The following is a 24,845-nucleotide window of genomic DNA, read 5'->3' as shown; positions in this document are numbered from 1 at the left end:
TTGGAGCATGACAGATTCTCTTTGAATAATGCTGAATTAATTTGAAGTAATATTTTATGCTGTATACAGCTGCTGAGAGTTGTTCATATGATGCGAATCACATGTGTGACACTGAACATGCAGTCACTTCTGAAAAATCAAGAGAAAGAGATCTAGTGAGAAATGAACATGATCTAAATATTGGATCTGTTGGATCTTACACTTCCAATGGCTATGTGGAAGATGGCTGCATTTACTCCAAGGTAACAATGAACAGCATCTGTGAGTGTGGTGAATAAGTCAGGAGTCTTATATTCTATTCTATTATAAATTTTTTAAATCTCAATTGAATGTTTCTTACTAGAAATTCAACATAAAGTGCTGTGTGTGCCTGGAAGCAATAAAGAAATATCTACCCATGGTAGATGCTCTATTTGTAAAGGTAAATTTTTACTCATTTGACTTCTTTTTTTAGATGGTGGGGATGTTAAAGCATAATGTGTGTGCATTCAAGAGTGAACTTTTTTTTAAATGCCCTCTGTTACGCACCCCAAAGGAAATATGTGGATCACAACACCAGTCTAGCACGGGAATATTTGTGGCAAAAGCCAACAAAACATTGTAAGGGTCAAAATTATAGATTTTTCTTTTATGCCAAAATCATTTGGATATTAAGTAAAGATCATGTTCTATGAAGACATTTTGTAAATTTCCTACCATAAATACATAAAAGCTTTATTTTTGTGAGTAATATGCTATGCTAAGGACTTCATTTGGACAACAAAAGGCGATTTTTATATATTTCTCGGTCAAATATGGTCCTATTCTAACAAACCACATATCAATGGAAAGATTGACGAATCTAGATTGACACATAAGACTGGTTTTGTTGCCCAGAGTCACATTATACTAACAGATCTGTTGTTTACTCAGTTATGTTAATTCTCAATGTCATTGCAATGTGTGTCTAACTCAAATATGCAAGTATGCTTTATTAAAACCATCTTATTATTTCTCTGTTTGTGTACTCAGAAAATAAAAAGTGTGTGCAATGCCAATTGGTTCATCAGAAAACCATGCATGATACTTGCCATCAAAGTCAAGAATAAGGTGATCAGAGGATTTTTCCCTGGAGGTCCTCTAAAATCTTGCATCAAGTATAAAATGTGCAGATAAGTTTTGAATTAACTGAAACAACAAAACAGTGTTTTATGAAAAAATGTATAATGCATTTAATGCATGCAAATTTGGATATTTTAAGCAATAAATGCTTCAAATGCAAACGAGTAGATGGCACATTTTGTTCTTCCTATATATTATGACATGAAATTTGTAAAATACTACATTCTGTATTGAATTTTATTTCTTTGCACAAACTCAATATAATTTAAAGCAAAATGAAGCAAGTAAATGAAGGCAAAGGTAAACAAAGGTAATAAACCAATCTACTGATGATGTTTATTTTGACTCTATCGTTTAAGCACTTAACAATTACTATCTGTTTATCTGGTACATCGTGCTATACTTCAAAAGTCTGTTAGTTATTTAATGATCAATTAGGGTTTTTTTTCAGAATTGTAGGAAAGTTAACTAAATGCACAGTATAGGGGACAATGTCCTGGACAGGACTCAAGCCTAGTTCCAGACTAAACACCATTGTTTTGTCTCAATATGCACACCAGTAGTGTTTTTTGTTAGGCATGTTTGTAATACTTTGTCATTTTTTCGACCTTAAAATAATATCTCTAAAAGATTTCAGGTAGAACAATGCTTAACTGGACAAATTCTACTCACGCTGCTATCTGAGCAGCCTCATAGCGGCTACAATCTCAATCTGTAAATTCTGTGTTCGGGTCGGAACACACAGCCCCGCCCATCCCCTGCTGGAAGGGGGACGTTACAAACAACGTTTCTGCATTCAGTTTCATCAGTTTAGTCAACAAATTCACGTGTATTGCGCTGCCCACAGGGAAGCTTAGACAGCAACATTATTTATGACTCTGGTAACAGACAATTGTGCTTATCAACCACATGGGGGAGCCGTGAGCAAAAGTTCAATGGTGTGGCTTTAAATTCCTTTTTAATTTAGGTCTAGTCCTGGCCTAATCTAAGCCCTGTCTGAGAAACCGCCCCATAGAGTGTAGAAAAAGCTGACAGTAGCTCTGTGAAAATGTTTGACACCTTGGTTGATACCATCAGCACTCTAAAAGACTTGAGTAGACATTAACTTCAACTGTATTCTTAACTGTTAAAAAAAACATGACGATAAACTGACATGCAAAAGAATAATAGAGAACCAGAGAGACAGAGGCAGACAGGTAGAAAGATTAGATAAAGGTCACTGTGTGAAAAGTTTCACTTAAACTGAAATTTTACCCGATTTAAAGGCATTATGTCACCTATCACTCAGTTTGGACTGCTTATCCTTTGCTCAGGTGAGATTAAAGAACTAAACCTTGATCTCTAATTTGCATTTATTGCAATTTATTATCTCTCATTTTATTTCATATTTAATATTGAATATTTTCTGTTTTTGTGGTTCAGGTCTTGTCGGGTGTAGTGGTATTCCTAATGAGGTGCACTGGAAAAGCATGCTGGATAGAAACGAGATGAACTTTCCTGAAGAACTCAGGAGTATTGAAGTATATTATTGTGCAATCCAATGCTATACATACTATAAATATGAAGTAACTCTTTTAAATTGAAAACACATAACTAATCTGAGGCTTAATAACGCTGTATTTTTCCTTTTCTTTCTGCCCTCAGAAGTCTGAAACAAATGTGATTTTGTGCTGGGTTTGCAAGCAGACAATTCATAAGATTAAGAGCATTGTTCTCAGTGAAATTAAGAAGGTAGACTCAGCAATAAACACTTTCTATGTGATCTGCCCCAACTATACTTGAACAGTTTTGGGTCAAATGTACAGATGCAGAAATTTGTTTTTTCAATTTACATGCAAATTCTTATTAAACCATTAATACAACAAATTATGTTTTTCTAAAGGAAATACAGGCAGTGTGCAAACACATGCATCCCTTTGAAAACCTCTGCAAGCAACATGCATATAAATACCAATACCTGATCATTCACTTACTGATGCACGGCAATAGCAGAAACACATGTAAGCATTTGAATATGTGTAAATGAATCTCATTGCTTTGTAATAATAAACATGATGATTACATTTTTTCATTTACATATTTTAATACACCAGTTGTAGCCTGTTTGCTTTGTTGGATTTCATGCTATATAAGAGATCTCTGTATACATTCAGAAAAAAATATTTTAATGAGCAAATATGTATATTTGTTGTGAGCAAAAGTCCCTTTTCAAATAATCTCTCATAAATTGTCAGAAACATTGAACTAAACAAATAAAAAAGGATGCAAAGTAATTTTTATTCTAGTGTATCTTTTTTTTCATTATTTGTTTTAACTTTATGCTTTAAACTGATAATGATAATTCTACATACAAATAAATATGATAATGGTAAATATGAAATACCAAATATATAGGCCTAAGTCAAATCAATTCGATTTATTTTATTTATATAGCGCTTTTCACAATGTGCATTGTTCCAAAGCAGCTTTACGGGAGCAAATAAGAAAAACAGAAAAACACAGAAAGGTAAAACACAGCACAGTGCATGGTGTTTATAGAACAAGCAAGATCAAGAATCACACTGTGAAATATCTGCATGATAATACACGGATGACCGCGATATAAACAAATAAACAAATAAATACATAACACGCTCTGTCCTTTCAGAAAATTCGACCACGTGACTGCTGAAACTATTTCCGCGCCTCTTGAGAGGAAGCAGTTGCGCGTGCGCGCTCTCGTAAACAGCGTGACTTCCAGTTTGAGAGATTTAAAACATTTTTTTGTTTGTTAAAATTCAGCTTTTGAAAAATGATTACTAATATTTAAAACAACAGAGTTACATCTTGCCTACACTGGTGGTCACACTTACATGAGAGCGCATGTCATCATGCACGCGTCGTCATTAGGTTAGCCGCGGGATTTTAAACTGAGGTAAAAAAAATTACAGGTACAAAGTCACATTCCGCTACAAATAACCATAGTCAAATAAAATGTCGTATATAGAGTATGTTTGCTTAAAGGTTTGTTATGTGGTCATTTTTATCTTTCTTAATGTTATTAAATTTAAACACGGTTAAATTGAAATTAGCAGCAGTCTACAAACAATCGAGCTGTAAATAATGGCGTCATTCTCACTAAAGTAAATAAAAAAGCCTTACCTTTAATAATTAATATTTACGCAGTGACTGATCTATCATCTTTGCTGGTCTTGGAGGAACATGATTAAACTAAGCCGACCATGGGCCGAATCAGCCCCGTCTGGACCTGCAAACAGCCTGCAGATCCGGCGCGGCCCGCGGAGAACTAAACCGAACCAAGCGTGTCGAAACCAAGCAGACTCCTCTCAGCGACAGCCCAGACAAACGCAGGGTCCGACCTTGCTGATCCAAAGGCAGGAGATGGCCGCTTTCTTTAGAATGTTCGGTAGGTTTAGATCAACAACTGCTTAGTTTGCACATGAATGTCATGAGTGCAATCTAAAAATTTAATGTTAATGTCTTTGTTTCCTGCAATGTGCTGTAAACGCAGATGATGATCTCATACAGGATTTTCTGTGGCTGGATTGCTGCTGCAAACTTTCTGACAAGGTACCAAGTAATCTGGCGTTTTTAATACATACTGTTTGCCAGTTTGTGTTTTTCATTTGACAAACATCTATTTAGACAGATGTGTGTCTGTTTCTAAAACCTAGTGTTTGTAAATTGTTCTAGTATTTGCTGGCTATGGCGTTTGTGTACTTCAGGAGGGCTCATTTCCGTATCGGTGAATACAACAGAATGAATTTCTTCGTTGCCCTGTGAGTTTATTGTTCTGTACAAGTGGATGTTCTGAAGGTGTTAATATTCAACATTTTCTATAGGTGTCCTGCATCAGTTTATTCTGTCTAAGGGTCTGAGTGCTGATTTTCCCTTCTCTAGTTATCTGGCAAACACCATGGAAGAGGATGAGGAGGAGCCCAAGTATGAGATCTTCCCCTGGGCTCTGGGAAAGAGCTGGAGGAAACATTTCCCACAGTTCCTGAAGCAAAAAGACCAACTGTGGGCACGCATAGAGTACCGAGCTGCGGTCAGCAGAAGATGCTGTGAGGAGGTACAGTATGCTGTTCCCCTATGTTGCGGGTTTTACAAGGTAGCTTCTAAAATCTTGTCTTTGTTTAATGGTGTTGTGCTAAATGTATGTCTGCAGGTGATGGCTATCATGCCATCTCATTTCATCTGGCAGCGTGAGCGTGCAGAGCATCACAGTGGTGCTCAGAGACTGTACAGAAACCGGGGAGCGATCCTCATACCCCGTGGACCCTCTGCTTCTCCAGAACCTTGTTCAATCTGTGCCAAGACCACCGCTCATCCTCTGCCACGACCATCCTCTGCTGGAGCCCGTTCTGCATCTGTGCCCCTGGAGACCACCCCACACAAGTACCAAGCTTCACGCAGGCCCAGTAAACTGATCAAGGCTCGGCACACATGTAGCCTCACAAACATAGCAGGTGAGTGTCTGCTGCCATCTAGCGGTGCAGAGTTGTATGGCCTACACCAGTGCACAATTTATTGTGAGCTCAAATTTTTCACATTTCCATTACTTTAATTCTATGCATATTCAGGTAATGTGAACAATGAGAGATGTCGAGATCATTCGATGGACTGGATCAGTGAGGAGTAGATCAACTGCATAACATCAAAAAATTCTGTGCCTGTTTACCATGTTGATTATATCAGAGTCACCTTGGCTGAGGGGCAGAACAGCATGCTTCTAAATTGATTTATAAAGCCAGTTTATAATAAATGTAAAGCATTAGAGTGAATGGGGTAATGGTCATGTACATTTATCATTCATGTAAGATCATTAGAATATGTAGAAATCCTTTCGCTCAAAGTGAAGGTTCATGTATTTTAATGCATATTCTTCATCAATATTTATTTGTTGTACAAAATACTTTTCTACGTCTCTGGACTTCTCAGTCACAACTCTCATATTCAGAGGGAGAGTCCTGGATGTGCTTGTAAATTGAATGTTTATAGCTGGCGTATTAGTCCTTGAAGCAATGTATGTGTTTAAATGCATGTCTTAATGAAATAAGTATAACATCTGAATGAGCAAAAAATAAATTAATACAGGTATATGAACGCTATTTCATTGGTGGAGTAAGTCATTATGTAGAGACACCTTTTGATTTTTATGTTTCAGTTGAAATGCTCAAAGAAGAAAAATGTATTGAAGCAAACATTTTATTGCAAAAGTTCTTGATAAAGCCTATGGGACACAGTGTTGGGATGATCTTGGCTTCTATTTCAAGATCTTTCGTAATTTTACAAGGAACGCTGAAAAGAAGTGCAATATTAAAATCAGACATTTCATTTCAAACAAATGCTTAATACATTTATGCACACAAATCGCTACAACTGTTACACATGCATATCAAGTTATCTACAAAGCAAATGTATAAAACTTGTGTTCACATTCAGCTAAAATAATATAATACTGCTGCTACAGTACTTGTTTCAGTATTGTAAAGCATTATTTATGCTCTTTAGTTACTCACCTGTATGGCTAGTCTGTTCAGGATGCGGCCGTGCAATGTATGGGACATCCCCAAATGGTGTCAGATCTTACACACAGGCAAATACATGATTATTATATTTTATCTAAAAAGGTTAAGGACATTGTTTCAATGCAGTAAAATACAGAAACACTAAACATTTGAGAAAACTTTACCTTCTGTGTCTTCACTGGGTTCAGATTCATCATCATCTCCACAGGGGGCTTTTCGTCTGTTAAATGTGCCATCTTTTTTGAGTGAGGGGGAAACAAGCCAATCCCTGTACTGAACCTCAATAATGCGTTCACACACCAGTGGAAGAGCAGAGCATCGCAGACCCTCCATTAGATCAATGACCTGCGTGATACTGGTACCAAACATGCAAAATTATTACAGCAATGCTTGCATTTTAAACAAATTAAAATGATGTTTGGTGTGCGCATAGAGGTGAGAGTATTACTTTGCTTGATAAACAGCACACACAGATCCAGAATGGAGGTGAGGAACCACAGCAGGTAAAGCTAAATGGGGATTAATCATATCCAAGGCAACCTAATACAAACATGAAAAATCAAACTGTGGTCTCGGATACATTCTTGTATGAAATCTTCATTAATATGACAAGACCCAATAACTCCTCTTAGCATCACTGATCTAACCATGACTGCCTTTCAAAATCAGTCTTTCATTCTGATATAGAAAAATCATGAAAAGCTTGTGGTTCCTTACTGAGTTAAAACCTCGCCCAGACAGAAGAGAACCAGCAGATATGAGGTCTCCATGGTAAAAGTGGACATTATCAGGCCATTTTTCTCCTTGCCGAATGCTCCACGAAGAGCGCCAACGCTGGTAGTTCAATACAGCACGTCTGTGATGGTCCTCCCTTATCTCCATACTCAAAACACTTCCCTTACAACCCACTGATGACAAACACAGACATGTTCAGAGTGATCAAGTGCATCAGTATGCCTGTATAATTTACATACAAATACATAGGCAAGCAAATATTGGTTGCAAATGATCTGGTAATCACTCGACCCTTTTAATAAACACCCAAAAGAAACTACACACCTGCCCTGGACAAGAAAAGGCTCATAGCTCCAGATCCGGAGCCTGAGTCGAGGACACAATCTCCTTCAGTGACGTCCATCATGGTCAACATTGCACTTGCATCCTGCCAAAAAAAACATTTTAGAGTGTCTGTCTGTGTCTGCACACAGTTGTGATCTTGTTGTTTTCTTACCTTAGGATATGCAATAGCTGGCCCTCTCTTCATGAAGAGAGTAAATTCCTCTAGACTGGGTCGTCGAATGAGAATTGGGATTCCCATTGAAGTGTGTAAGATCCTCCCAGTGGGACGCCCCTCAATGTCCTCATGAGCTATTAGTCCCCAGTTGCTATGGATCTTCAGGCCCTCCTTGAGCTGGAACATTTTCCGAAACTCCATGCGCCTATTTCGACGATATTCGGCAAGCAGAGTTTCTCCGAAGCTTATCGGCTTTTCCCCAGACACACATGCATGTGCTGTTGCCTGTTCATGAGAAGCTGCCTCTTCTTTCTCCAGCCTCTCATTTTGACAGTTCTGTTTCACATCATTTTCTGTGTTTCTCTCTAGACGTCCCACCTCTGAGTTTCTCGTGTCTCGCAGATCCCAAACCTCCTGGCTCAAAGTGTCTTCAGGTAGCAGCTGACTCACCCTCTCAAGTGGGGACAAAGGTCTACGCCTCCCAAACAAAGAAGCTCTATGAGAGAACGATGGGGAGGTGAAGGCAGGTGTCACTGATGCGTCTGAGCTTCTGCTGTCTCGTTTGGAATCGTCTTGGTCAGATGCAAAGCTCCTCAGTCCAGAAAGAAATGGTTTAACTTGAACCACATTATGTCTTTCAAAACACATGAAACACTTTCTGGAAAATTTACGGGTCATGAATGAGAGCCCTAAATTCAGTCCGAATGCCATAGTTTAAAGCCTTGTAGTTTACATTAACGTTAAGATTGAATATCTTTTTAGATTTCAGTTCTAGCAAAAATGATTATTTCTACGCTAAATGTACACGTAGCAATGACACTGTGTTTCAGTACCAACGTTGCGTATACCGATCAAGTTCAAAACCACCTCGATTTATTACCCTGAGTAATCAGAAAAATTGTCAAGAGGCATGATACGAGTGTTAGAACACACTTATCTTGTGTTATCTTGTAAAGACCTGCAAAAATACAGCCCAGCAGTGAAGTACAGCAAGACTCTGACAGGGCGGCGCCATGATGGAAAGGAACCGTTCTGACGTCACTGACGTACGTAATTCTACCGGATCACAAACAACTGAATTTTTTTATGTTTTATCTGTATTTACACAACCACTATAGGGGGATATGATTGTATTTATGTCCTTAATTGTTATTTAATTGTTTATTTAAATTCTGTATGTTTCACAATTGTTCAGATTCACGTAACGTTAAATATTTTGCTTCAATCTTGACATAATTATTGTTAAGACTCATCTACTGTCCAAGTTCAAAGTACTGTCCAACTATTGGCAAAACACAGGCATGACTTTTAGCCAGAAACTTCCTTATTTGCTCGTCATTGGTTAATAACTGTTATGGCACGCCCACAGGCCCACTGGGGGCCAATTAGCGTTTTTCCAGCGCCTGGGCAGGGTGCGCATGCGCGCTTTGCATATGCACTCTCACACGTGTTTCCCTTGGAGCAGACGGACGCACGCGGAATGGTAAGATGGCGGCGGATGGAGGCCGATCTGCGTTACCCTGCGCCTTCAGCCCAAAATCACGACAGTTCCTCGCCTTGTGCGCACAAGACGGACGACTGCGAATCTGGAATACAGACAGTAAAACCCTACAACAGGAATACGTGCCTTCCGCGCATCTGAGCGCAGCCTGTACGTGCGTGACATGGGGACCGTGCCGAGCGTCTCAGGTACCGTACAGTATTCGGGGGGCAATGGGGGGGATGCGGCCTGTTGTAACGTAGTATACCGTCACAGGGTCTTCAGCTTCAGTTGTGTCGGTATTTTTCCCGATTTAGGTCACAAAACAGCCCGGATCGTGCAGGAATGTGCACTCCGGGTGCTTTAGAGCTGTGCTAGCGGAGTGCGCTGCGCACATGTTGTGTGTGGGCACATGTTCAGACACAGGCCGCGGCACTCACAAATCCAGCACGAAACTTTACGTAAAAACGATTAAAACTGATCCCATAAGTTCGTTTGTATGTGACATGGGGCTCATAAACATATGTTAGTTGTCCGTGGCTAATAACGCGGGTTAGTTAGTTGATAGGGCCTAAAGAAATAGTGCTGTATAAAATATTGTTTCAGCAGCTCAAAAACATGACAGCACGGTTGTGTTAGTATATTAAATTGTTTTTGTGTGTTAGTCATTAATATTCCGAGTCTTGGGTGACTTAACACATGGTCACATGGCTGCACAACATAGTACAGTGAAATTTCAGTTGTAGCAAAATCAAGTGTCTTGTCAGATCAAAGCGTCAACCAGTCCTACATATTCGAGACAAAAACGTTACATTCTTTAAAAGTTACTAATAATACTTTGAATGGTCTTGTCTCGTATTGGAAATGATGAGTTTGGTTATAAATGTATTGATCCATGTACAGATTATTTATCACGTTTTATAGGATTTGTGTACTTTGCTTAAAGAAAGTAGGTAACTTATATAATAATAAACAGATGTATGTCTATATGTGTGTGTTAGGAGGTGCCACAGAAGAAGAGGAGGAAATGTGACACCGGGTCAGCACCTGAGCAGTCAGATCTGTTGGCACTGGGCACTGCTGCTGGGTCCATTCTCATCTACAGCACAGTAAAGGGAGACCTCCATTGCACTCTGGTAAGAATTATTGCTAGCATCATGTGCTTGATGTTTTTTGTTTGAACTAATTTGGAAAAAAATAAGATTTTACCTTAATCTTGTGTAATAAAAAGTTGGCCATGTATGCTAGGCTGGTTGCTAAAAAGGTCACATTAACAAACACTCTTCAAGTTGTCTGTACAACTCTTGCCCTTAGGTATTCTAATTCTTATACATTATTTCATATTTGCCAAAACCGTTGTTCTTTGCTATAAGCAAATTTCTTTGGAACATTTTGTTTCTCAAGAACTGGCTACTGCTGTGGCCTGTGATAGCTGTGAGTGATTTCTGATCACAGGTAAAATAATGTTGATGTTTTGTCAGGATGGAGGGCACAGTGGGCCTGTGAACTGTGTTCAGTGGCATCCAGATGATTCAGTGTTGTACAGTGGCTCAGACGACACACACATAGCTGAGTGGGACCTGCAGACAGGAAAAGTTCGTTGGTGAGTATATGTTCTGCAATCTGGAGTATTTTAATTCTTAAAAATAAAAAATTCTTAACTGACACATTTTTTCTTAAATTGAAATTGAATATTATGTATTCCTAAAAAACTTCTCAAGACAGTTCCTAAATATTTTTTCTCAAGATTGATCTTAAGGTTACAAATTCTCGAAACAAAAGCTTTCGTTAATGTCATCTTAAAGTTTAGCTAGCCTCACAGTTGTCTTAAATATCAAAAGGTGTTTTATTCACGTTTGGTTGTTTCACATGTGACGTATTTTATTGAGCCAGAATAGTAATTTTGGCTGTTTACTTGTCATTGGAGAATTTTTAAGTTGATATTATAATGAGGTCTAGCTGCCTTACTTAAGCTTTCATTATTAAAAACTGAGTGATTTTTGCATTTAGAGGGTCACAAATAGGGATGCAACAATACAGGTCACCCACGGTTCAATACGTACCTCGGTTTTTTACCCACGGTTTCGGTTCTGATGGCTTGGGACATTAAAGTGTTTTTTCATTATTCTATGCTTATGTGACAGCAACAGTAAAAAGTTAAGAATGAAAAAACTATTTTATTGCAATTCTCTTTATTTTACTTAATATCTTTAAGCAAAAAACAAATAAATGTAAAGATTTACACTGGCAGTTCACAGCAGTACTTGGTTTACTGTTCATCAACATGCCAATAAAATAAGTTTCTGGAAGAAGTTTTGCGCATCAGAGTATTTAAAATAACGTAATGCACACTTGCAACTGCTGTAATGGAAGTAAACAGACAAACGTGCGGTGCGCGTTTAACACTGCAAACTCTAGCTCTCAATGGGAAAAGCCAAAGATAATATGTATTAACACGGTGCGCCACTGCCATTACAATAAATTGGAAGAAATGCAACGCTAAATAGCTGCCCGGAGGCGCTCTTGCTATGACGTAAACAGCTGTCTGAAAGGCCGGCGAGTGACATGACTTTCGTTAAACGGACTTTGGCGTGGTGCTGTAGACACTCTCTGCGTGTGCTGAGTGCAACCCGAACGTGCTGCTTTCGTATGCAGTGTGAAACACATGATGAAATACATTCTTGATGTGCCAAATTCGGATATTATCACTTTGGTACAATGGGCATACAATAAAGCTGCTAGGTTCTGGTGCTTCCGATGGCCAGCCCGCATCTGTTCTTCAGCACTCAACAGCACATTGATTCCCGTGTTTCAGGCAGCCTCGCTTCACCGCCCCAACCACCACTCGCCATTAGATATTTACTCGTGGGGATGAGTTTATCTGTCTCAGCGCACAGACGATTCAATTTTATATTGAGAATTGTGGCATCACTAGTCACAAATGTTATGATGTCGTAACAAGCAAAAAAGTATTATAATAGATATAATATTACTAAAATACTTTTTGATAGATATATATTTTGCGCTGTTAACTCATGAGCAGTGAGTGTAATCATTGACAAAACATGTGTCATTTTATTCTTACGAAAAATGAAAATGTTCTTAAAAAATATTTGAGAACTTCATAAGAATTCGCACTTAGGAACATTCTAGCAAACTTCCTGTAATTTATCTTAAGAAAAATCTTATATTTTGTCTTAATGGGATAGTTCACACAAAAAAATCTAAATTCTGTCATCATTTACTCACCCTTAATTTCCCTACTATGGCAGTAAATGGGAGATGAGCTCTGTTTGGTTACTGACATTCGTCCAAATATCTTGCTTTGTGTTTAGCAGAACAAATACATTTATACAGGTCTGGTACAATCTGAGGTTGAGTTAATGATGACAGAGTTTTCATTTCTGGGTGAACTGTCCCTTTAAGAACAGTAAAATCTACAGTCGAATGGTTGGTTGTGTTGTGTATCTGATTTACAAACTCGAAACCATTTGTGTGTTCAGCAAATGGAAGGCGGATCGATCTGCCATCACTTCCCTGTGCGTGAGTCCAGATGGGAAGCTGCTGCTTTCTGCAGGAATGACCATTAAGATGTGGAACCTGGAGACTAAGGAAGTGTACAGAGTGAGTCTGGATTCTGACATCCCTCTTTATTCTGTCATTATTCTAATAAAGGCAAAGGTTCAGATTTAACAGTGAAATCATTTTCCCCACTTTACAGAAGTTCACAGGTCACTCCACTATGGTAACGACCCTATGCTTCGCAACAACACGACCCCCGGACAGCAACGGACTGTACTTCCTGTCAGGGGCAGCTCATGATAGGCTCGTGAGTGTGTGGTATGTAACTGTGTTTTTAACTCTTGACAGTATTTTGAGCAAAACTTCGGCAAGAGAGAACTGTCACAGTGGTCCTAGATGGGTTTGTGCTGGGACATAAAGCAGTAAACAAACTTTAGCTTTGTTTAAAAGCTTTAAGCTTTAGATGTGTTTCATAAAAATGTGTCGTCTTTAGAAACAAGCCACTGTGCTACACAATGCATGTGTAAAGTGTTGTCAAAACTGTCTGATTCTGGAACAGTTGAGACACTTTGGCACACGGGATGAATACATTGCGTTTTTCCTGGAAGTATTCAACCTGCTTGTCATTTTTGGGCACAAATGTATGTCATTTATTCACCCTCATGTCATTTCAAACCTGTATGACTTTCTTCTGCACAACACAAAATAAGATACTTTGAAGAATGTAACCAAACACTTGACTATTTTATGGGCACAAAACCAATGCAAGTGAATGGGTACCACCGTTGTTTGGTCTTCTCTTGTGTTCTCCAGAAGAAGAAAAGTCATACAAATTTAAAATGACAAGAGGGTGAGTAAATGATGACAGAATTTTTGGGAACTATAAGCGGTCAATAGACAGACACTGATGTTTTCTTGGGTTCCTCTGCTTCTCAGGCAGGTGCGGTCCGACGGCAAAGACAAGAACTCTGTGGTTTCTTTTACTCTGACAGATGAACCCCAGCATATAGACCTTCAGACATCAAACAGCAAAGATGAGGTGAGAATTCCATGAGCTGTTTCGTGCTTGTGATATAACATTGTATCAGAGTACGTGTTTTAAAGGGATCTGTGTTTTGTCATCTCAGGCTGTGAGGTTATCAGTGGTGTGTAAAGACGGTTCACTTCATCTCTTTGAGCACTTTCTGAATGGGTGAGTCTGTCTGCTCATGTTTAGGATTAATCCCTGTATATTCAGTGTGAATGCATGATTTCTTCAAAACAGGTCGAACTAATGACAGTTTTCTTTCTCTCTCTCTCAGACCTTGTAAGAAACCACTATCACCGGCATGTTCACTGCAGGTGTCCACCACAAAGGGAGACTCACCTGTACCTGTGCCTCTGCTCGCTGCAACTCTGTGTGCCGACAGACAGAACTTGATGCTTGCATACGGACATCACCTCCAGCCTGTCATAGAGAAAACGGTAAGTGTCACAGACACAAGCAGACTATCTTTATTTGGAACCTGGTGGTCTAGTCGTCTTTGATGTTGCTGGATTGTTCAAAGTTGCGTATTGCAAGCAGATATCTGTTAATCTAATGTACTTTCTCTGTCTACAGCCATTTAACACATCGGAGAGACACGTGTGCTTGAACCGAGATGTTCAGGCTACACTTTCCATCTCTGTAGACACAGCTGTCTCCAAGGTAACCAATAAATTTCATGTTTTCTTAAACGTAACTTTTTATATTCCGTTTCTTCTTGTGGTTTTGATTTTTAAGTGTTTGTTTAAAATTCATAGTCACTCATATTCATTTGAACATCTTGTTTTAGGTGAGGACACCGGTTATTAATGAACAAAAGAGCAAAGTTTTAATACCGGGACTTCCAGGGCACAAAGCACCAATTAAATTAACACCAAACGAATCAGAAAAGAGGAAAAAAGGACAGAGTGCCACAGAGGTAATACTCAATACTGTTTCCAGCATGTCATTAAATTGCGAATTTTTTTTAGAGAATGAATCTACTTTTTAAAGAACTCTGTTTTATTAGTGTTTGATAAATGTATTCTCTCTTTAGATGTCTATAGAGGAGCGGTTGGAGCAGATTGAGTTGAGCGTTGGAGGGAAGGGTGCTGGTAAAGGGGCGGCTTCACTGCAGACGGACAGTTTTGCCGTGTTGCTTGTACAGGGCCTAGAAAGCAAAGATGAGAAGATCCTTAATGTAGGTTGTCTTATTGGAAACGTCATTATTCTTAACTCATTAATAACATGATCACTATGACTCAGAGTTGTTACAGTTTTGATTTTAGTTTTATCAATATTTTAAATTAGCTTTTAGTTTTAGCAATTTCGGTATATGCTTTTGTCATTTTCTAAATTATTGTTTCATTTTTTTTGTTGCTATATAAGGTTAATTCATTTTTATTTTAGTTTTTGTTTATTATAATTTTAGTGCTTTAAATTTACTTTACATTTTTTCCTGTAGTTAAGTTTTTCAATCATTTGTATTTTATTTCAATAAACAAGAAAGTTTTAAAGGTTTAAATTGTAGTAAACTAAAATAACCATGCTATGACCTTCAATATTTGAAGTTTATCATTGACATTTTCCGTTCGTCTGTAGAAGATGTAGTCATTCTGATTTAACTCATTGTAACAGAAAATATTTCAAACCAAAAAAGAAACGTTGATCAAGAACACTGTTGCCCGGATACCACCTCCAGCAGTCCTGCCATTGGTGGAAGAGGTTTGCGGTGTCCCTGATTATCTTAATATCTGATAGGTGTTGTTTTGATGATTTTTTAATCTGGTGTTTTTTATTTGTTATTCCTCAGTTGTCCAGAAGACTGCAGGGACATCCCTTTGCGTAAGTAAATATTCTTTTATTTTTGTGTATCAAAAAATGAAAGCATTTAACATTGTATTAAAGAATTCTTTTTCTGCAGGGCACTGCTTATAGTTCAGTGGTTTAAGGCGGTACTTACACAACATACATCATACTTGTCTTCAGTAAGTATTTGTACACATTCATACATGACACTTCACAATTTGTACAGTTTTGGGACCTATTGTACCAGTATTCCGTGCTAAGTGTTTAGTTGTATGTATGCAATGGAATCTTAATTTATTGGAATTTATTTGGTTTTTACACCAGTTAATGTTTTGTTTCATATAGCTGCCTGACTTGGTGTCTCAGTTGGGGTCAGTCTACCACATGATCGAGAGCAGAGTGAAGTTATATCATCAGATCACCAGACTCCACGGCAAACTGTACCTGCTCATGACACAGGTAAGCTTTTTAAACAAACGGATTTAGCACAGCCCATGGTTGTACGTGCACGTTTACATTAATACTTTTCTTTCATTAGGTGGCCGCAAGCAACAGTGCTAACAAAGTTGGTGAGGTCGATCACTCAGCAAAGCTGGTTTATGAAGAGGGTAAGATGCTTGTGTGTTTTTATATCCGATTTTAACATGGACGTAATAAACGTAACGTGTAGTTTTTAAAGTTTTGTTTAAGATTGGTTTTAAAAATGAAGGAGAATCATCTAAAATTTTCTAATAAGCGTTTATTTTCTGCAGAGTCTTCAGATGAGTATGAAGGTTCAGGAGATGAAGGACGTCCTGAAGATGACTCTGATGTAAGACATATGGCATGCTATTTTTTGGTGTGTTTAAAAATGATGTAATGAGAACAATCCCAAAATCCCATGAGTTGTTCTTTCAGGACTGGGAGGAGGACGAGGCAGCGATGGAAGTGGCAGAGGACAAAGAGAACCATGCAGAGGAGGATGAAGATATGAACGACGATTCAAAAGCTAATGGCGATTCAGATATGGACCCTGAAAGTGAAGAGGAATAGTGTCCAATCAGGCTGCAGGATTCAAAAAGGACCCTTGCATTTATATATGCTTTTGTTTTATTTTCCATTATTTTGAATTTTATTGTGACAAAACAGAAGGTTATCTTTTATAGAAATTCATCGACCATTGCACCTGGACTTGGGGTTGTCTTATTCAGAATGATCACAAAGGTTGTGACACCTAACCCAGACTGAGAGCCCCACATGCAGAGAATTTGGGTCACAGGTCCTTCGACTTGAAATTGCCTCTGATTTGTGTCCCAGCAATTACGGAATTTTCTGGGAGTCCCAAACCACCCCCATCACCCGATCATTTCACATCCCTGAAACTGACTGATGTCTTTATGGTTTGACCATATGATGATATCGTGAAAGGACTTTCCTGATTATGTCCGTCACTGTCCTCTGCTCACATCTTTAAGTTATCGCTGTTTATTGCCCTCTGTCACGGTAATTTCTTATGTTTGCTTTCCTTTATCCTGTGTGATATCATGTCAGGGTTTTTTTTACATCCATTGCAGGCATGACTTGTTACAATGTGAACTTCCAGTGAAAACGAAAACAACATCCCAGAGGCGTGTACGTTTGTTAATTATACAGTGGTTGCAATGAGTGTCAACCAAAACTTTACATGCAAACAATATATCACCAACTGTTGTACAGTTTAAGTGAAATTAAATACCATTTTGTTCTCATCTCGTGTTTTTCTTTAATGTACTTAGGCATGAGTGAATGTAAAGACATTTGGTTTATTCTTAATTCTAAATATTTAAATTTAGAAAGTAGTTTGTTCCTGTATCTAAACTGGATTAGAAGTGCAAAAGTCATGGGTTAAATCTTAGGGAAGTGTTTAATAATACATGTATGTAAAAGGTTTCCCCAAAATATGAAAATATTATCTAGATATGATGTATAAATTAAATAGTTTTATTATTTTGATGAACTATAGCAACAAACAGTGAGGTATTCAATTCTGAGGCGATGGTTCATTTACTAAACTTTGTCATTCCAAACGTGTATGACTTCACTTCCACATAACACAAAACAAGAAATTTTGAGTAATGTTGCTAACCAAGCAACACTGGCCACCTTGACTTCCATCGTGTGGACAAAACCTTTAAGAAAATTCTGAACAATCCCTTTAATGCCAATACAGTTATTAATGTTAGTTACTGAGGATTAACTATTCTATAAATAATTTGTTACCCATTTTATACGCTTTCCTGTAGCTTAGTGGTTAGAGCATGGTGGTCCTGGGTACGATCCCAGGGATTGCACATACTTGGAAACAAAAATGTAAGTCGGTTTGGATAAAAGCGTCTGCAAAATGCGTAAATGTAAATATACTGAGATGTTCATACCACTCTGATGTTTGTGGACAAAAAAAAACACGTTTCAGAACAATATACATCCATTGTTTCTATGCTGGTTAGATACACTAAACAAAATTATAACGCAACTCTTTTGTTTTTGCCCCCATTTTTCATGAGCAGATCTAAGACTTTTTCTATGTACACAAAAGGCCTATTTTCTCTCAAATATTGTTCACAAATCTGTCTAAATCTGTGTTAGTGAGCACTTCTCCTTTGCCGAGATAATCCATCCACCTCACAGGTGTGGCATATCAAGATGCTGATTAGACAGCATGATTATTGCACAGGTGTGCTTTAGGCTGGCCACAATAAAAGGCCACTCTAAAATGTGCAGTTTTATCACACAGCACAATGCCACAGATGTCGCAAGTTTTAAGGGAGTGTGCAATTGGCATGCTGACTGCAGGAATGTCCACCAGAGCTGTTGCCCGTGAATTGAATGTTCATTTCTCTACCATAAGCCGTCTCCCAAGGCGTTTCAGAGAATTTGGCAGTACATCCAACCGGCCTCACAACCGCACACCACGTGTAACCACACCAGCCCAGGACCTCCACATCCAGCATCTTCACCTCCGAGATCGTCTGAGACCAGCCACCCGGACAGCTGCTGCAACCATCGGTTTGCACAACCAAGGAATTTCTGCACAAACTGTCAGAAACCGTCTCAGGGAAGCTCATCTGCATGCTCGTCGTCGGGCAAAAACAAAAGTGTTGCGTTTATATTTTTGTTCAGTGTATATCAGAACATAGAGGTTAGTTGAACATTAGGGGAACGTTCTTTTTGCGTTAAGAAATCTAGCTAACCAATAGTGAACATTAGGATCTCCATTCTGGAAACCGAACAGCTTAAGAGCTTTGAGTAAAAGTGGCTGCCAGTGCCAACTGCTTTAAATGTAATAAATAAATGTTTTCCAAAATCTTGTAGGCTACCTTAAATGGTAAATTTGACAAAAGTAAAAATTAGACTCATTCGCTGTACCTGCAGGACGGTGGGGATTGTTAACATACAAAGAGTGAATGTGGCAGTATTTACTTATGAGTCGACTTACAAATACTGAAGGTGGCAGTATTTACTTATGAGCCGACTTATTAAAAGATTCATGAACAAAGATATAAAACCACTAGGTGGCGACAATATGTACATTTTCCACGTGTCACAGTTGTGGTTGAAGCTGCAGCTCGCGCGACTCCGCCTGCATCTCATCGCAGTTCCCGCACAGGACAACAAGAGAATCACGGTGCTCCCAATCCACTGTAAAACTTTGCGTCCGCGGGCTGTAAGTATACACTTAATAAGCTTTCTCTTTATTTTCACCATTGCTTAATACACACAGGACAATTTTATGTAGGCATTTGCTCAGCCTTTCCGTTTTTTAAGTATTTACAAACTTTGAAAGGTTTACTTCGAAAAATGGTTTGGATTATATAGACAGCATTGAAATGTTTGAATTTAATGTCATCGCACAATTCACATCGTTCGTATTTATGCTTCTAAATATAACTTGTAAATGATAAACTTTAATGTTATAAAAGTGGAATAACGTTATCTCTATAATCTAAAACATTTACATACTGAATACCTCAAAATAAAATGTAACTTTTCATCGAGGTCGTGTAGACTAATTTACCTTTGTATAACCAAAAACGACATAAATAAGTTAATATTATGTGTAAGGTTAGTAATGACGTTGTGATTTGTGTGTGTGTCGGCATTGAGACAGCATGACAGTACAGAACACTGCTTTGTAAATTAGTTACGGATTTAAAATGGCTACAAAACAGAAAAATGTCTTATTTGTTCATATTTAACTGATGAGTGTATGTTTTCTTCTTGCCGTTAACGTAACATGGGACTGTGACTCTGTGGAATGATTTGACAGAAAAAAAACTAGGCCTATTTTGCATATTTTATTTTGCATGTTTTATATGGCAGTTGCCATTTTGTTTTCTTGTGTTGTTAGCCACTAATGTAACCTGCTAAAAGTGAGGAAATAACTTTTTTACAATACATGTGACATATTAATAAAAATACACCTATAAATCTCATCAGAGCCTGCGGGACACAGCTGAACAAAGTAAAGGAAGTGTAAGAACAGGATCTTCTACTTTGATACCTACGTTTTAAAACCTTTCTGTGAAAGTATTTACAAAAACTAAGCGCTTTAAAATACTGTAGCAAGTGTGTTTGTTATATTGTCTTCTGTTAGGTCGAAAATGTATTTTGGCCGTATGTACGTACTAACTCTGTGTATTACACTAAGGATGGGGTTGGGTATTGAGTGACAATAGCCTATAATGTCAAAAATGTATTAAAATGAAAAGGAAATAAGTTAAAAAGGTATATTTGTGTTAAAAACATTCTAGTAGGTTGAAGCCATTTAAACCAATGACAGCTAAGGTTTTGTAGGACACGTTTTGTACCATGTCTTTAAAATCAGGGTAAGATTTCAGGTGTTTCTTGTTCGAGTTCTTTTGTCTAACATTCCATGTGCCCCTCCTCTGCTCTTTTTGTTTTCAGGTGAGCGGTATTCAGATGAGACACCCTGAGAGATCACAGTCGCCATGAATTGGGCTTTTCTTCAGGGTCTCCTCAGTGGGGTCAACAAGTACTCCACTGTGTTTGGCCGTGTGTGGCTGTCCGTAGTCTTCCTCTTCAGGGTCATGGTCTTTGTTGTTGCCGCCGAGAAGGTGTGGGGTGACGACCAGAAGGACTTCACGTGTAACACGGCTCAGCCTGGGTGCCATAACGTTTGTTACGATCACTTTTTCCCAGTGTCCCACATACGCCTGTGGGCGCTGCAGCTCATCTTCGTCACCTGCCCATCTTTACTCGTGGTGCTGCACGTGGCGTACCGTGAGGAACGAGAGCGAAAGAATCGCCTGAAGTTTGGCGATAACTGTCAACGGCTGTACGAAAACACCGGAAAGAAGCGCGGTGGTCTGTGGTGGACGTACGTCCTCTCGCTGGTATTTAAGATGAGTGTGGATGCAACCTTTGTGTACCTGCTCTACCACATCTATGAGGGCTATGACTTCCCTTCTTTGGTAAAATGCTCTGAGGTTCCCTGCCCTAACGTGGTCGACTGCTTCATCTCAAGGCCAACGGAGAAGAGGATCTTCACCATCTTCATGGTGTTGACAAGTCTGTTGTGCATCCTGCTCTCCCTCTGTGAGATTCTCTACTTGGTGGGCAAACGTTTATTTGAATGCATCAGGAGGCTGCAGGGGTCAAGCCAGGCACACAAGGCAAAGTCCATCTCTGACATGAGAGGCTCAAATGCTCTTCTGGTATCAAACTGCAAGAAACTGGCCAGCAAAGATCAGCCAGCCCCAGCATACAGTCACGTAGGGCTGCAACATCTAATGGATAAAATCGAAAATTATCGATAATGAAAATAGTTGTCAACGAATTTCATTATCGATTAGTTAGTCTGTGACGTCACTCACTTGCGAGCTGCGCAGTTATAAATCAAGCGCGTCTTCTTCACTTTTAAATGTCCCTCCGTGCAGCATGAACTGCACAGTTTTAAAGTCAAACTTGTCTCTCCGTGCAGCGCGAGGTGCGCAGTTTTAAAGTCAAACATGTTTTGTATGCATCTTTTAAAGCCGTGCAGTTTTAATGTTTAAAGGGGAGTTTTAAATTACTAAATTAAAGATTATATTTGTAAAACCCAATTTGTGGCGTTTGCACTTTGCAAAGTACATAATAGGTGAAATACCCTGATTTGGGGGTCTATTTATATCAGAGGTGGGAAGTAAGGAAGTACACTTTTTGTACTATACTTGCGTATTATTTTTTCTGGATACTTCACTGTACTTCACTACATTTGAATGACAAATATCTCACTTTAAATGATACAAAAATATATTTCTTTGGCCAACCGCCCCATCCCTCCCACGTTTGGGAGAGACTATTGTTGGCTGCTTATAATATGACACACCTGAATCAATGCAGCCTTGGTGTGTTAATTAGGGAGACATCCACAACATTTTGGGGGAAGGCAAATGAGTTCAGTTGTGTATACTTTTCCCATCTCTGGCTTAGTCATTATAAGCAAAAGATCTAATTAAACTTTTATCCGATTAATCGGAAAAAATAATCGTCCAACTAATCGATTATCAAAATAATCGTTAGTTGCAGCCCTACAGTGTGATCATCTCATCATCATAACTGAGATGTTTGACTCTTTTCATGTTCACTAGAATGTGAACTGAAACCGTACTGATTCAGCAGACAGTTTGCAGTGGAGGAAACTGCTTATTTTATATCCACTGGATCTTTCTCATGGTTTTTATATTTTGGAAAGTTGTGGCCTTATATGCAAAAATGTGAGGGAATCAAAGTGTGGATTCAAGTCATGACTAAAGCAAGTTGGTGCATGATTTAGGTGGGGCATCTGTTATGCCAAGTTCCAGTAACTTTAGACACCAACAGGCAGTTGGTTCTTTTATTCAACAACAAACAACTTGTCATATGTCCAATCAAAGCATGTTAATTACATTAATTACAACTGACACTAGCTTGCAAAACATGACTTTTTGTGTTGCTAAAGCACACGTGCCTTCACCTCTTAATAATGATGTAATGGACATTTAAAAATGAAAACAGGATCAGGTCAAGATGACTAAACATTTTCAACAGGTTAAATATAACACATTTAATTACATTTGTTTGCATGAAATAATCCCTCAAATCTACATTTTTACACCTGTTTGGTCACCTACATTTTGGGTCCTAATTTATACTTCCATTTGAATGTAAATTTTATTTGTACATTTAAGCCGTTTACAGTTTAAGCTGTATTTGTGTATGTATTTTATATGGTCATTTTATATTATTACGGTTTGATATTTTCAAATAGTCAAATATTTTTTCTTTTTTGATCAGGTTTTTGTACTGTATATAAGGTGGTGTATGTGTGCTTTGTCCTTGTCCACTTCCAACCAGTGGTGCCCAAAACAATGTTTTATGTCTTCCAGCAATATGCAGTATTTAAGCGTTCAAGAATTTATTGACAAAGATTTGGTGCTGCCAGACGAACAAAACTTAACAAGGTTTATCATAAACCTGTGCAAAATGATTCCTGAACTTCCACGCCTTAAAAATCTGCATCAGTTTTTTACTGCAATGTTTTTCATGTCAGACAAACAGGTTCAGACATATGCAGTATTTCAGGTTTCAAGAATTTATTGACAAAGATTTGCTGCTGCCAGATGATCAAATTCAGGTGTATGTGTGTGTTAAACAGGGAGAGAGAGAATGTGTGTTCTCGTTCACTGAAAAAACATGATTTGTTTTGTAAGTAAACACTCTGATAGGTTTAACTTCCTCTGTTTGTATGTTAACCTTTCAGCATTCTTTCCTTGTTACACGGAGTTGTTTAAATTCTTTATTACTGTTGGAGTTGTACTTTAAATGTTGAGATTAAAGTCTGTTTTTTATTTTCTTACATTCTGGTGTGTCTCTTTGATTCTGTGATGTCTGCATTTCGAGGATGAGAAGATAAAAGGGTATCTTTGCTGTTTACAGATATGATTTCAGATATGTGTTACTGTTCCTAAACAGATATGCTGTTTACAGATACGTGTTCCTGTGTAGCTCAGTTGGTAGAACAATGCAAGGTTGTGGGTTCGATCCCAGGGAACACACACTGATGAAAGACATGTACAGACTAAAAAATGCACTTTGGATAAAAGCATCTGCCAATTGCATAAAATGTAACGTAAAGTGTTTTGATTTTAGAAATCATCCATTATGCATCAAAATGGGTTGTGCCATACGAGAATAAAAAGAACAAAGTATGAAAAGACAGATAAATAGAATTTTGTGTGTTGTCATCATGACAATTATTTTGTTTCTATCGTGGCATCAGTCAAGACTGTCAATATGGAATGAGGAACCATTGAGTTTTATGCAATGTGCTTCTGGAACGACTTTGTTTTACCTTACTACTAGAAAAAACCTTTAAGTTCTCCTCTGCAAAGTTGTTGGTGTGTGTGCATTTTTAAATGAGTACCATACCAGGCCTCTCTTAAGTTATTTTTTTGCCTGTTTCACAGTGGAATCACAAACCACTTTTACTCCTGGGGCTGTTTTGTAACAGGATTGTGTTTCAGTTGTATTCCAGTTACACTGTTCAGTTTTTAGTTTCCTTTTATTACCTTCAGAACTCCACCCAGGCTAAAAAATCCCTCCCTGATACATTATGAAACGGCCTGCCTGTTTTTCTATATCTTTGTACACTATGAACAGCAATGAAAGGGGTCTGTGCTTGGGTTCATGTTCAAGTACGTTTTACAAAGCACGTTCTGGTTGAGTCACATTCTTGAGGTGTGGTAAACCTTTTCATTTTGAACACCATCTCTCTCTCTCTCTCTCTCTCTCTCTCTCTCTCTCTCAGCTGCACCTTTGTACACCCTATTAACACTTTTTACTATACTATTCACTGACGTAAAATAAAGGATTGGTACTGTAGTTGGTGGTGGGATGTTTAACTACTACTAAAGTAAATCGTTGCTGTCCCTCTGAAACCTTGTATGTCCAAATTTGCTGTTTTCAGGAAATGGAAAAACTGTACTTCTTTAATTATTATATACTGTTTTGTCAAAGTTGACAAGCACCCTTTAATAAATATTGGTTAAATATTTGCAAAACCCAGTGACAAACATAAAGGCTGACTAAAAATAATGATTTATGACAAAAAATAAAAATCACAAAATATGGAAATACAAAGTTTCTGAAGTACAGCAGCGAAATTTT

At 38.2% G+C, this 24,845-nt stretch overlaps 4 protein-coding genes across 5 annotated transcripts; 3 read left to right on the top strand and 1 right to left on the bottom strand.

Annotated features, from left to right (window-relative positions):
- Positions 1–3,736: 3,736 nt before the first annotated feature.
- Positions 3,737–5,795, top strand: spdya (speedy/RINGO cell cycle regulator family member A). Of its 2 annotated transcripts, none has more exons than XM_057343964.1 (7): positions 3,737–4,015; positions 4,267–4,507; positions 4,613–4,671; positions 4,795–4,880; positions 5,002–5,173; positions 5,270–5,570; positions 5,685–5,795. In XM_057343964.1, the coding sequence occupies exons 2-7, from the start codon at positions 4,303–4,305 to the stop codon at positions 5,741–5,743; spliced, it is 882 nt and encodes a 293-aa protein (XP_057199947.1). In that variant the 5' UTR covers positions 3,737–4,015; positions 4,267–4,302; the 3' UTR covers positions 5,744–5,795. The 2 variants fall into 2 exon arrangements, with proteins under 2 accessions (XP_057199947.1, XP_057199948.1); XM_057343965.1 differs by having other exon boundaries at positions 3,737–4,031.
- Positions 5,796–6,256: 461 nt separating this feature from the next.
- trmt61b (tRNA methyltransferase 61B) lies at positions 6,257–8,888 on the bottom strand. Its single transcript, XM_057343963.1, has 7 exons — positions 7,864–8,888; positions 7,692–7,794; positions 7,350–7,540; positions 7,081–7,172; positions 6,797–6,987; positions 6,624–6,689; positions 6,257–6,402 (listed from the first exon to the last, which is right to left on the bottom strand). The coding sequence occupies exons 1-7, from the start codon at positions 8,575–8,577 to the stop codon at positions 6,368–6,370; spliced, it is 1,392 nt and encodes a 463-aa protein (XP_057199946.1). The 5' UTR covers positions 8,578–8,888; the 3' UTR covers positions 6,257–6,367.
- A 423-nt stretch (positions 8,889–9,311) lies between these two features.
- On the top strand, positions 9,312–17,407 carry wdr43 (WD repeat domain 43). Its single transcript, XM_057343790.1, has 18 exons — positions 9,312–9,555; positions 10,348–10,482; positions 10,828–10,949; positions 12,850–12,970; positions 13,068–13,186; positions 13,805–13,907; positions 13,996–14,060; positions 14,170–14,332; positions 14,469–14,555; positions 14,683–14,811; positions 14,929–15,072; positions 15,510–15,596; positions 15,685–15,716; positions 15,796–15,859; positions 16,026–16,139; positions 16,219–16,288; positions 16,433–16,491; positions 16,578–17,407. The coding sequence occupies exons 1-18, from the start codon at positions 9,355–9,357 to the stop codon at positions 16,710–16,712; spliced, it is 1,950 nt and encodes a 649-aa protein (XP_057199773.1). The 5' UTR covers positions 9,312–9,354; the 3' UTR covers positions 16,713–17,407.
- Positions 17,408–19,280: 1,873 nt separating this feature from the next.
- On the top strand, positions 19,281–23,535 carry gjb10 (gap junction protein beta 10). The gene is made up of 2 exons (XM_057344747.1): positions 19,281–19,362; positions 20,604–23,535. Exon 2 carries the CDS (start codon positions 20,648–20,650, stop codon positions 21,473–21,475), a length of 828 nt encoding a protein of 275 aa, XP_057200730.1. The 5' UTR covers positions 19,281–19,362; positions 20,604–20,647; the 3' UTR covers positions 21,476–23,535.
- Positions 23,536–24,845: the final 1,310 nt, after the last annotated feature.

The sequence above is a fragment of the Triplophysa rosa genome, linkage group LG10 (genome assembly GCF_024868665.1).
Source record: "Triplophysa rosa linkage group LG10, Trosa_1v2, whole genome shotgun sequence".
Classification (NCBI taxonomy): domain Eukaryota; kingdom Metazoa; phylum Chordata; class Actinopteri; order Cypriniformes; family Nemacheilidae; genus Triplophysa; species Triplophysa rosa.
Note: the sequence above shows the minus strand (reverse complement) of the source record. Positions and strands in the feature narration are given on the sequence as shown.

Bases quoted from the DNA above. Each gene is read 5' to 3' on its own strand.
- spdya (XM_057343964.1), top strand. From the start codon at position 4,303: ATGATTAAACTAAGCCGACCATGGGCCGAATCAGCCCCGTCTGGACCT. The intron at 4,672-4,794 runs GTACCAAGTAAT...AAATTGTTCTAG, and splicing joins GCTGCAAACTTTCTGACAAG to TATTTGCTGGCTATGGCGTT. The intron at 5,571-5,684 runs GTGAGTGTCTGC...ATGCATATTCAG, and splicing joins TAGCCTCACAAACATAGCAG to GTAATGTGAACAATGAGAGA.
- trmt61b (XM_057343963.1), bottom strand. From the start codon at position 8,577: ATGGCATTCGGACTGAATTTAGGGCTCTCATTCATGACCCGTAAATTT. The intron at 7,173-7,349 runs GTAAGGAACCAC...TGTTTGTATTAG, and splicing joins CTGGGCGAGGTTTTAACTCA to GTTGCCTTGGATATGATTAA. The intron at 6,403-6,623 runs GTGAGTAACTAA...ACTTCTTTTCAG, and splicing joins TGAACAGACTAGCCATACAG to CGTTCCTTGTAAAATTACGA.
- wdr43 (XM_057343790.1), top strand. From the start codon at position 9,355: ATGGCGGCGGATGGAGGCCGATCTGCGTTACCCTGCGCCTTCAGCCCA. The intron at 15,073-15,509 runs GTAGGTTGTCTT...TCATTGTAACAG, and splicing joins AAGATGAGAAGATCCTTAAT to AAAATATTTCAAACCAAAAA. The intron at 15,860-16,025 runs GTAAGTATTTGT...TGTTTCATATAG, and splicing joins ATACATCATACTTGTCTTCA to CTGCCTGACTTGGTGTCTCA.
- gjb10 (XM_057344747.1), top strand. From the start codon at position 20,648: ATGAATTGGGCTTTTCTTCAGGGTCTCCTCAGTGGGGTCAACAAGTAC.